The 12,288-nt window shown below is 44.0% G+C and overlaps 1 protein-coding gene across 1 annotated transcript in view; it reads right to left on the bottom strand.

Moving 5' to 3' along the window:
* Positions 1-472: 472 nt before the first annotated feature.
* Positions 473-12,288, bottom strand: part of dennd6aa (DENN/MADD domain containing 6Aa) — a 40,727-nt gene continuing 28,911 nt past the window's right edge. Inside the window, exons 15-18 of the mRNA XM_042324962.1 lie at positions 6,196-6,359; positions 4,723-4,825; positions 2,508-2,582; positions 473-1,107 (exon numbers count right to left, since the gene is read on the bottom strand). Coding sequence (XP_042180896.1) covers positions 976-1,107; positions 2,508-2,582; positions 4,723-4,825; positions 6,196-6,359 — 474 coding nt within the window. The 3' untranslated portion in view covers positions 473-975. The remainder of the gene's footprint in view (positions 1,108-2,507; positions 2,583-4,722; positions 4,826-6,195; positions 6,360-12,288) is intronic.

The following is a 12,288-nucleotide window of genomic DNA, read 5'->3' as shown; positions in this document are numbered from 1 at the left end:
ATGAAGGGAAGGAGACCTGGTTAAAGAAGGATTTTTAAGCCTTGAGACAATTGAGACATGGATTGTGTGTCATTCAGAAGGTGAATGGACAAGATAGATTTAAGTGCCTTTGGTTTGTGTCAAGAACTGCAACACTGCTGGGTTTTTCCACACGTGTATCAAGAATGGTCCACCACCCAAAGGACATTCAGCCAACTTGACACAACTGTGGGAAGCATTGGAGTCAACATGGGCCAGTATCCCTGTGGAACGTTTTCGACATCTTGCAGAGTTCACGCCCCGACAAATTAAGGCTGTTCTGAGGGCAAAAGGGGCTGCAACTCAACATCAGGAAGGTGTTCCTAATGTTTTGTCCACTCAGTGTATAGTGACGCTATACAATACAGCTCTTCATGTCGCCATGTCTTCAACATTTATACAACAGCACAGCAACCTTTCATAACGTACGAGTATTGTTGACAATTAAACTGTATATTACAATCTGTCTATAGTTTATTGTAACTGCAGTGTTAAGTTATCAGCGCAGCATAGAATCCAAACAAGGCTGTTTTAAAAAAGTCTAGACTAAAGGTTCGGTTTTCCGGACACAGATTAAACTGTTTTAGAAAATCTGCCAACCTTTATGGACATGTGTCACAGACACATGATTCACTACAGCACAGACATTATATCTCTGAGGAATAAACCACTAATTGGCTTTCTGACTGGTTGCATAATCAATAATAATCAGTGGATTTTTTTGGGGGGGCAATGCCAGCATTGCACATGAAGGTGGAGAGAGGTTGGAGGTGGCTCAGTCACACAGATATTAAAGGTTGAAGTGCACTTAAAAAAAAAAAAAAAAAGTCTTAAAAATCCACAGTTCAATGATGAGACTGGAGCAGTCCTTCCTTGGGCCTCCCTTCCTCCTCCCCCAGGGGTTATAGGTCAATGATTAGTGGTCAGGGGTCAGAGGTCAGAAGTCAGGGTCAGAGGTCAGGGTGTGGAGGGCTTGTGCAGGATTCCCTGTAGATCATCAGGTAAAGACAGGATGACAGAGTCGATGTGGGCTTGTAGTTTAGTCAACGTCCCCGGCCTCAGAGGAAGCTGCTCTCTCTCTGCCTGAGTCTAGAGCATACAGGAAGAACAGGTCAGCAGCACTTTCAAGTTATTTAAAATATTTTGTGTTAACTAACATAAATCAAGTTAATTTAGCATACACTGAACATACAAGTGGCCGAAAAGTAGGTGGACACCCCTTCAAATTAGTGGATTCGGCTATTTCAGCTGACAGGTGTATAAAATCGAGTACACAGCCATGTAATCTCCATAGACAAACATTGGCAGTAGAATGGCTTTACAGAAAAGCTCAGTGACTTTCAACTTGGCACTGTCGTAGGATGCCACCTTTCCATCAAGTCAGTTCGTTAAATTTCTGCCCTGTTAGAGCTGCCCCGGTCAACTAACTGTAAGTGCTGTTATTGTGAAGTGGAAACATCTAGGAGCAACAACGGCTCAGCAACGAAGTGGCAGGCCACACAAGCTCACAGAACTGGACCGCCGAGTGCTGAAGTCTGTCCTCTGGTGCAACACTCACTACCGAGTTCCAAACTACCTCTGGAAGCAACAGCAGCACAAGAGCTGTTCGTCGGGAGTTTCATGAAATGGGTTTCCATGGCCGAGCAGCCGCACACAAGCCTAAGATCACCATGCTCAATGCCAAGTGTTGGCTGGAGTGGTGTAAAGCTCGCCGCCATTGGACTCTGGAGCAGTGGAAACAGGTTCTCTGGAGTGATGAATCACACTTCACCATCTGGCAGTCTGACGGAATAATCTAGGTTTGGCGGATGCCAGAACGCTACCTGCCCCAATGCATAGTGACAACTGTAAAGTTTGGTGGAGGTGGAATAATGGTCTGGGTCTGTTTTTCATGGTTCGGGCCCCTTAGTTCCAGTGAAGCGAAATGTTAACGCTACAGCATACAATGACATTCTAGACTATTCTGTACTTCCAACTTTGTGGCAACAGTTTGGGGAAGGCCCCTTTCCTGTTACAGCATGACAATGCCCCCGTGCACAAACCGAGGTCCATACAGAAATGGGTTGTCGAGATCGTTGTGGAAGAACTTGACTGACATGCACAGAGCCCTAACCTCAACCCCATCGAGCACCTTTGGGATGAATTGGAATGCCGACTGTGAGCCAGGCCTAATCGCCCAACATCAGTGTCCGACTTCACTAATGCTCTTGTTGCTGAATGGAAGCAGGTCCCTGCAGCAATGTTCCAACATCTAGTGGAAAGCCTTCCCAGAAGAGTGGAGGCTGTTATAGCAGCTAAGGGGGGACAAACTCCACATTAATACCCATGACTACGGAATGAGATGTTTGACGAGAAGTTGTCCACATACTTTTGGCCATGTAGTGTACAGGAACCCTACTGTTATGTGTTCTATCACTAATGAGCAGAACGCCGCGTCATTCTGGAGAACGCCGTGTCAATCTGTTACAATGAAACAACCTCATACTGACCAGTTTGTCTTTGAGTTTGAGAACGAGGTCCACAGTCTCCACCTCAGTGTGTTGCTGGACACGCACCTGCAGATCCTACATGAAGAATAGAAAGAGAGAGAGGTGAATACAATATTTGAGCATGATGTGGTCTGGCTGTACAACGGATTGGCAAACGTACTGCAAAATTGAGAAATCATGTGACTAAACTGAATAAAAGAAGAAACTACACTATGAAACAAAGATAAATAATAAAAAGAATTGTAGTATAAATCTTTGGAGCACCTTAAATACATTTTGGGCAAAAAGGCAAACTCAGCTCCATCATTCATTGAATCAGATGACTCATTCATTACAAAACCCACTGATATTGCCAACTACTTTAATGATTTTTTTATTGGCAAGATTAGCAAACTTGGACATGACATGACCGCAAGAAACACTGATACTACACATCCAAGTATAACTGACCAAATTATGAAAGACAAGAATCGCAATTTTGAATTCCGTAAAGTCAGTGTGGAAGAGGTGAAAAAAGTATTGTCGTCCATCAACAATGACAAACCCCCGGGGTCTGACAACTTGGATGGAAAATTACTGAGGATAATATTTCCACTTATATTTGCCATATTTTACATTTCATCCTACTGAAAAGTATGTGCCCTCAGGCCTGGAGGGAAGGTAAAGTCATTCCACTACCTAAGAATAGTAAAGCCCCCTTTACTGGCTCGAATAGCTGACCAATCAGGCTGTTACCAACCTTTAGTAAACTTTTAGGGGGAAAAAAGGTGTTTGACCAGAAGCAATGCTATTTTACAGTAAAGAAATTGACAGACTTTCAGCACACTTAAAGGGAAGAAAATTCAACAAGCACAGCACTTACACAAATCACTGAGGAGACTCCTGAACAGCTAATCAAATGGCTACCCAGACTATTTGCATTGCACCCCCCCCACCCCCTCTTCTTCGCTGCTGCTACTCTGTTATTATCAATGCATAGTCACTTTAATAACTACCTACATGGAAGAAAATTCAACAAGCACAGCACTTACACAAATGACTGATGATTGGCTCAGAGTAAAATGATAGTGGGGGTTGTCTTGTTAGATTTCAGTGTGGCTTTTGATATTATCGATCATAGTCTGTTGCAGGAAAAATGTGTTATGGCTTTACACCCTCTGCTATATTGTGGATAAAGGGTTACCTGGCTAACAGAACATGGAAGCCTCTCCAACAAAATCCAGGTTGAATCAGGAATTCCCCAGGGAAGCTGTCTAGGCCCCTTACTTGTTTAAATCTTTACTAACGACATGCCACTGGCTTTCAGTGTGTCCATGTATGCTGATGACTCAACACTTTACACGTCAGCTACTACAGCGACTGAAATAACAGCAACAAAGAGTTGCAGTTAGTTTCAGGGTAGGCACACAGTACTACATTGAGCCATGACTACATGGAACTCTATTCCACATCAGGTAACTCATACTAGCAGTTTGTGTTGCTTCACAGTCCCTGCTTTTCTATAGGTTGTATTTATGTTTTTTAATCTAATTTTAAAAAACAGATAAATACAACCTATAGAACAGCAGGGACTGTGAAGCAACACAAACACAGGCACAGACACGATACACATGGATTGTGTTGTAGATTTGTGGTAGTAGAGGCCTGAAGGCACACACAATATATGTAGTGAAATCTATTGTGAACGTATTGTAAATGTTTTTAAAATGTGTAACTGCCTTAATTTAGCGGGACCCCAGGAAGAGTAGCTGCTTCCTTGGCAGGAACTAATGAGGATCCATAATAAACCCCAGGAAGAGTAGCTGCTGCCTTGGCAGGAACTAATGGGGATCCATAATAAACCCCAGGAAGAGTAGCTGCTGCCTTGGCAGGAACTAATGGGGATCCATAATAAACCCCAGGAAGAGTAGCTACTGCCTTGCTAGGAACTAATGGGGATCCATAATAAACCCCAGGAAGAGTAGCTGCTGCCTTGGCAGGAACTAATGGGGATCCATAATAAACCCCAGGAAGAGTAGCTACTGCCTTGGCAGGAACTAATGGGTATCCATAATAAATACACCTCACAGACAGCCTCTAGGTGAAGGGCCTCTAGTTTCATCATTACTCACCTCCTCACAGACAGCCTCTAGGTGAAGGGCCTCTAGATTCATCATTACTCACCTCCTCACAGACAGCCTCTAGGTGAAGGGCCTCTAGATTCATCATTACTCACCTCCTCACAGACAGCCTCTAGGTGAAGGGCCTCTAGTTTCTTCATCATCTCTCTCCTGCGATTCCTGAACCAGCCGTCAAAGTTTGGACACCTCAGGAACTGTCTGGATAGGAAATAGACACACCAAGATTAAACAAAAACACACCAACAAGCTTTTAGGATGCATAGACCATGTCACAATCATAAAGTCTGCAAACAGGAAATACACAGACTGTCATTATAATACATCATAACAGACTGGTGTTTCCTGGTAAACAGACCGAAAATAAATAAAGCTCTCTAAAAAAAAAAGCATGTTGAGTTAAGATTAAGAACACACACACACAAAATATTGGGCTTCTCTTATAGGAGCAGAAAATGAATCATCCAGTCATCTCAGCTTTGGACTGTGGTAATGCAGTCTACATGAATGCAGCTGCCACTGTATTGAAGTCATTGGACACAGTTTTTCACACTACGCTTTATTACGGGAGATAGAATGCAGTGATGTGTACTGAACCTACACTAGAAAGTAGGCTGGCCCTCTCTTTAGTGTCAAGGATCAATGCACTACTCTCTCGTTTCGTTTAGAAGGAAAGCGATTTTAGCAAAACTCCCCCTGTACCTAACATCATTAACTGTTAGATGTCCTGTACAAGTTGCCCCGGTCTCAGGGATCGCCAACACCGGAAACTCCTTCGTCGTCAAGTTGCCCCGGTCTCAGGGATAGCCAAAACCAGAAACTCAGTCGTCAAGTTGCCCCGGTCTCAGGGATAGCCAACACAGAAACTCCTTCGTCGTCAAGTTGCCCCGGTCTCAGGGATAGCCAACACAGAAACTCCTTCGTCTCCCCGGTCTCAGGGATAGCCAACACAGAAACTCCTTCGTCGTCAAGCCCCGGTCTCAGGGATAGCCAACACAGAAACGCCTTCGTCAAGTTGCCCCGGTCTCAGGGATAGCCAACACAGAAACTCCTTCGGTCTCAGGGATAGCCAACACCGGAAACTCCTTCGTCGTCAAGTCGCCCCGGTCTCTGGGATAGCCAACACCGGAAACTCCCTTGTCCGTTTCCTGTGGCTGCGTCCGTTTCCTGTGGCTGCGGTTGTTTCCTGTGGCTGCGGTTGTTTCCTGTGGCTGAGGTTGTTTCCTGTGGCTGAGGTTGTTTCCTGTGGCTGAGGTTGTTTCCTGTGGCTGAGGTTGTTTCCTGTGGCTGAGGTTGTTTCCTGTGGCTGAGGTTGTTTCCTGATGGCTGAGGTTGTTTCCTGTGGCTGAGGTTGTTTCCTGTGGCTGAGGTTGTTTCCTGTGGCTGAGGTTGTTTCCTATGGCTGAGGTTGTTTCCTATGGCTGAGGTTGTTTCCTATGGCTGAGGTTGTTTCCTATGGCTGCGTCAGTTTATGTGCGTGTTTTTGTCTGTAACACAGACCTCTCAGTAGGACTGCCTGGTTAAATAAAAGGTGAAATACACGCGGAACCAGGCTGTGTGGATGTCAGTACCTGTAGAGTCCCATCCAGTCTCCTTTGAGTGGTGAGGTGAGCTGAGGACCAGCCTTCTCCAGAGTCTTCATAAAGTCCTCCTGGAGGAAGGGTCTCAGCTGTGGAGGACTCTTCCAAGGAGAGATGTTCTTCTGTAGAGGCATCAGACTGGCCACATAGCGCTCCTGTGAGATGGGGAATGGAAGACTTGTGTGTTAGTGTAGTTTTCATAACGCCCTTCTACACAACAACTGTTTAAGTTCTCAGCACAGTGATCTATATTCGGTTTTAGATAGAACATCGCAGCCCGCCCACCTGTGGGGAAAACAACCTGTGGTTAACCGAGGTTATCCCATTGACTGACAGCAAAAACTTCACATTTTTCAAAGCGCTATTTTTTTGGTTGCCTGCTTGTTTTAGTCAATAACAAAACTACATTCAAGAAAAGTACAGGTCCAAAGATGACTTTACAACACCGCCTGCGTTCCCACTAGTTAGTGGTGACGTTCGCACTAACACGTCATAATGTAGGGCTTCCCTCAAGCCTCGTCATGACGGCTCTAGCAGCCAGTGTGTTAGCTAGCTACTGACTGGAACATTAAGCTCACCAAGACCAACAACACAAACGGACTATACAACGACAAATAGTGAGTGGAGTTACAAACAGACTATACAACTACTAGTAGTGAGTGGAGTTACTAACAGACTATACAACTACTAGTAGTGAGTGGAGTTACTAACAGACTATACAACTACTAGTAGTGAGTGGAGTTACTAACAGACTATACAACTACTAGTAGTGAGTGGCGTTACTAACAGACTATACAACTACTAGTAGTGAGTGGAGTTATAAATGGAATATATATAACAACATCTTAACTGTGATCAAGAAATGTGACTGTTCCTGGTGCAAAAACAATGTCCTATCATGAAGCTGGAGTAAATGACATTACTAAGCTGCTCCTGAATGTACTACGCCAGGACATTGATTCTATCCTAGTCCATGTAGGTTTTAATGACATTACTAAGCTGCTCCTGAATGTACTACGCCAGGACATTGATTCTATCCTAGTCCATGTGGGTTTTAATAACATTATGAAGGGCAGCTCTTTTAAAGAGCTGATAGACACTAATAAAATACCTATCATATCTGGTCCTGTGTCCTCTCTGAATTGTGCATTGAACACTTTAGCAGGATTCTTTCTCTTCACAACTGTCTATATGATTACTGCAGCTCAATGGGTGTAACTTTTGACGACGATGTCAACACCTTTAGGAAACAAAAACACGTTTTATAAGGAGGATGGGATCCGCCCAAATCATTTCACAGCATTACAAGGCTGCGTTAAGACAATGACCCAAGCCCAGCTCAGTTTATACCAGGAGCGTTGGTAGACAATGTAAGTAACCTAATGTATGTCCCTCTAACTGCCCTGAATGTCTCTGATCCCACAGCTATTGTCTGCAGTAATCATGTGTCTATGAACCAGAGTGATACTGTTAGCACTGAGGTGGTGTGCCCTAGGAGGAAGTCCACTGTGTGCAGCTTACCCTGCAATAACATCAATAACATGAGCATGTCTACTTCTGCTAAGCCTCCCAGTAAAGCAAAGTAAATCAAGTAAGTATCCCAGAAGAAAAGTGCTCAAAATAAGCCCGCTTTAACATATGTAGCTTATGAGACGAGGTTCATGAAATCAAGTTTGCTAGTAACAGCTAACATTAATCTCTGGAACTCACCCGGAAGCTTAGAAGAAATTCTGCTATGTCCTCCGACGAACCATCAAACAATTGTACTGTACCGGCTCCGATGATCATCGGATGTGGCAGGGCTTGCAAACTATTACAGACAACAAAAGGGAACCACAGCCGAGAGCTGCCCAGTGACACGAGCCTACAAGACGAGCTAAATCACTTCTATGTTCGCTTCGAGGCAAGCAACACTGAGGCATGCATGAGAGCGTCAGCTGTTCCGGACGACTGATCTCGCTCTCTGTAGCCGACATGAGTAAGACCTTTAAACAGGTCAACATTCACAAGGCCGCTGGGCCAGACAGATTACCAGGATGTGTGCTCCGGGCATGTTCTGACCAACTGGCAGGTGTCTTCCCTGACATTTTCAAAATGTCCCTGATTGAGTCTATAATACCAACACGCTTCAAGCAGACCACCATAGTCCCTGTGACCAAGAGCACTAAGGCAACCTGCCTAAATGACTACAGACCCGTGGCACTCAAGTACTCCCTGGCCCCTCCTGTACTGCCTGGCCATGCATGTTTCCAACACCATCATTAAGTTTGCTGATGACAACAGTGGCAGATCTGATCTTGAATCTGTAACCAGTGCCAGTAACCTGGTTCAGGTTATCAGTCAACCTACCAGGGTAGTTACAAACAGAACAGGAATTAAATCATCAACATGCATTGATCACATCTTTACTAATGCTGCAGAAATGTGCTGTAAAGCAGTATCCAGATCCATCGGATGTAGTGATCACAATATAGAAGCCAAATCTAGGAAAACCACAGTTCCAAAGGCTGGGCCTAATATAGTGTATAAGAGGACAGGCTGGGCCTAATATAGTGTATAAGAGGACAGGCTGGGCCTAATATAGTGTATAAGAGGACAGGCTGGGCCTAATATAGTGTATAAGAGGACAGGCTGGGCCTAATATAGTGTATAAGAGGACAGGCTGGGCCTAATATAGTGTATAAGAGGACAGGCTGGGCCTAATATAGTGTATAAGAGGACAGGCTAGGCATAATATAGTGTACAAGAGGACAGGCTGGGCATAATATAGTGTATAAGAGGACAGGCTAGGCATAATATAGTGTATCAGAGGTCAGGCTGGGCCTAATATAGTGTATCAGAGGACAGGCTGGGCCTAATATAGTGTATCAGAGGTCAGGCTGGGCCTAATATAGTGTATAAGAGGTCAGGCTGGGCCTAATATAGTGTATAAGAGGTCAGGCTGGGCCTAATATAGTGTATAAGAGGACAGGCTGGGCCTAATATAGTGTATAAGAGGTCAGGCTGGGCTGTATAGTGTATAAGAGGTCAGGCTGGGCCTAATAATATAGCAGGCTGGGCCTACAGAGCTGGCTGGGCCTGTATAGTGTATCAGAGGAGGCTGGGCCTAATATAGTGTATAAGAGGCTGGCTGGGCTGTATAGTGTATAAGAGGTCAGGCTGGGCCTAATATAGTGTATAAGAGGTCAGGCTGGGCCTAATATAGTGTATAAGAGGTCAGGCTGGGTCTGTATAGTGTATAAGAGGTCAGGCTGGGCATAATATAGTGTATAAGAGGTCATACAATAAGTTGTGTGGATTCTGTGTTGTTGATGAAAGAATAGTTGCTGGTCTGTGGTGTGTAATGAGGAGCAACCAGACGCTGCTGGTCTGTGGTGTGTAATGAGGAGCAACCAGACGCTGCTGGTCTGTGGTGTGTAATGAGGAGCAACCAGACGCTGCTGGTCTGTGGTGTGTAATGAGGAGCAACCAGACGCTGCTGGTCTGTGGTGTGTAATGAGGAGCAACCAGACGCTGCTGGTCTGTGGTGTGTAATGAGGAGCAACCAGACGCTGCTGGTCTGTGGTGTGTAATGAGGAGCAACCAGACGCTGCTGGTCTGTGGTGTGTAATGAGGAGCAACCAGACGCTGCTGGTCTGTGGTGTGTAATGAGGAGCAACCAGACGCTGCTGGTCTGTGGTGTGTAATGAGGAGCAACCAGACGCTGCTGGTCTGTGGTGTGTAATGAGGAGCAACCAGACGCTGCTGGTCCGTGGTGTGTAATTTATTTATTTTTTTACCTTTATTTAACTAGGCAAGTCAGTTAAGAACAAATTCTTATTTTCAATGACGGCCTAGGAACAGTGGGTTAACTGCCTGTTCAGGGGCAGAACGACAGATTTGTACCTTGTCAGCTCGGGGATTCGAACTTGAAACCTTTCGGTTACTAGTCCAACGCTCTAACCACTAGGCTACCCTGCCGCGGAGCAACCAGACGCTGCACTGGACACATCAATGAAATGTCTTATTCCAGCTACTAATAAACATGAACCCGTTAAGAAAATGACTGTCAAACCAGTTACATCCCTGTGGATTGACGAGGAATTTAAACATGGTATGGTTGAGAAGGATGAGGCAAAAGAAATGCAAATAAGTCTGGCAACCCAACCTATTGGCAAATGTATTGCAAATACTGAATAAAAATAACTAACTAAGAAGAAACGAAGACAAATGACAAAGAATGATTGTAAAAAGCTTTGTAGCACCTTCAATGAAATGATGAAACTCAGCTCCATCATTCATTGAATCAGATGGTTCATTCATCACAAAAACCACTGATATTGCCAACTACTTTAATGATTTTTTTATTGGCAAGATTAGCAAACTTGGACATGACATGCCAGCAACAAATGCTTACACTACATATCCAAGTATATCTGACCAGATTATGAAAGACAAGCATTGTAATTTTGAAATCCGTAAAGTGAGTGTGGAAGAAGTGAAAAAAAAGTATTGTTGTCTATCAACAATGACAAGCCACTGGGGTCTGACAACTTGGATGGAAAATTACTGAGGATAATAGCGAACGATATTGCCACATCTTCAATTTCATCCTACTAGGAAGTGTGCCCCCTCAGGCCTGGAGGGAAGCAAAAGTCATTCCACTACCTAAGAATAGTAATGTCCCCTTTACAAATAGCTAACCAATCAAATAGCCGACCAATCAGCCCGTTACCAACCTTTGGTAAACTTTTAGGGGGAAAAAAATGGTGTTTGACAAGATACAATGCTATTTTACAGTAAACAAATTGACAGACGTTCAGCACGCCTATAGGGAAGGACATTCAATAAGCACAGCACTTAAACAAATTACTGATGAGACTCCTGTACAGCTAATCAAATGGCTACCCAGAGTATTTGCATTGCCCCCCCCCTCTTCTTCACTGCTGCTACTCTCTGTTATTATCTATGCATAGTCACTTTAATAACTCTACCTCGATGTACATATTACCTCGACACCGGTGCCCCTGCACATTGTACCGGTACCCCCTGTATAGAGCCCCGCTATTGTCATTTACTGCTGCTCTTTAATTATTTGTTGTTCTTATCTCGTACTTTATTATTTATTTATTTTTCTTCTTAAAACTGCATTGTTGGTTAATGGCATTTAACTGTAAGGTCTACACGTGTTGTATTCAGCGCATGTGACAAATAACATTTAATTTGGCTGAGAGAAATTGATGAAAAAAATTGTCTTGTTTCGGTGCGGCTTTTGACATTATCGATCATATTCTGTTGCTGGAAAAACATATGTGTTGTGGCTTTACACCCCCTGCTATATTGTGGATAAAGAGTGACCTGTCTAACAGAACACAGAGGGTGTTCTTTAATGGATGCCTCTCCAACAAAATCCAGGTAGAAACAGGAATTCCCCAGGGCAGCTGTCTAGGCCCTATACTTATAAAAATCTTTACTAACGACATGCCACTGGCTCTGAGTAAAGCCAGTGTGTCTATGTATGCTGATGACTCAACACTATACATGTCAGCTACTACAGCGACTGAAATTACTGCAACACTTAAAGAGCTGCATTTAGTTTCAGAGTGGGTGGCAAGGAATAAGTTAGACCTAAATATTTATAAAAATTAAAAGCATTGTATTTGGGACAAATCATTCACAAACCTTAATTAAATCTGGTAATAAATAATGTGGAAATTGAGCAAGGTGACTAAAGTAACCCTGGATTATAAACTGTCATGGTCAAAACATATTGATACAACAGTAGCTAAAATGGGGAGAAGTCTGTCCATAATAAAGCGCTGCTCTGCCTTCTTAACAGCAGTATCAACAAGGCAGGTCCTACAGGTCCTAGTTTTATCACACCTGGACTACTGTTCAGTCGTGTTGTCAGGTACCACAAAAAGGGACCAAGGCTCAGAAAGGGGCAGCATGGCTGGCCCTTGGATGTACACAGAGAGCTAACGTGAATAATATGCATGTCAATCTCTCCTGGCTCAAAGTGGAGGAGAGATTGACTTTATCACAACTTGTATTTATGAGAGGTGTTGAATGCACTGAGCTGTCTGTTTGAACTACTGGCACACA

Source organism: Oncorhynchus tshawytscha, linkage group LG07, assembly GCF_018296145.1.
Source record: "Oncorhynchus tshawytscha isolate Ot180627B linkage group LG07, Otsh_v2.0, whole genome shotgun sequence".
Lineage (NCBI taxonomy): Eukaryota > Metazoa > Chordata > Actinopteri > Salmoniformes > Salmonidae > Oncorhynchus > Oncorhynchus tshawytscha.
This window is presented reverse-complemented; position numbering and strand designations above follow the sequence as displayed.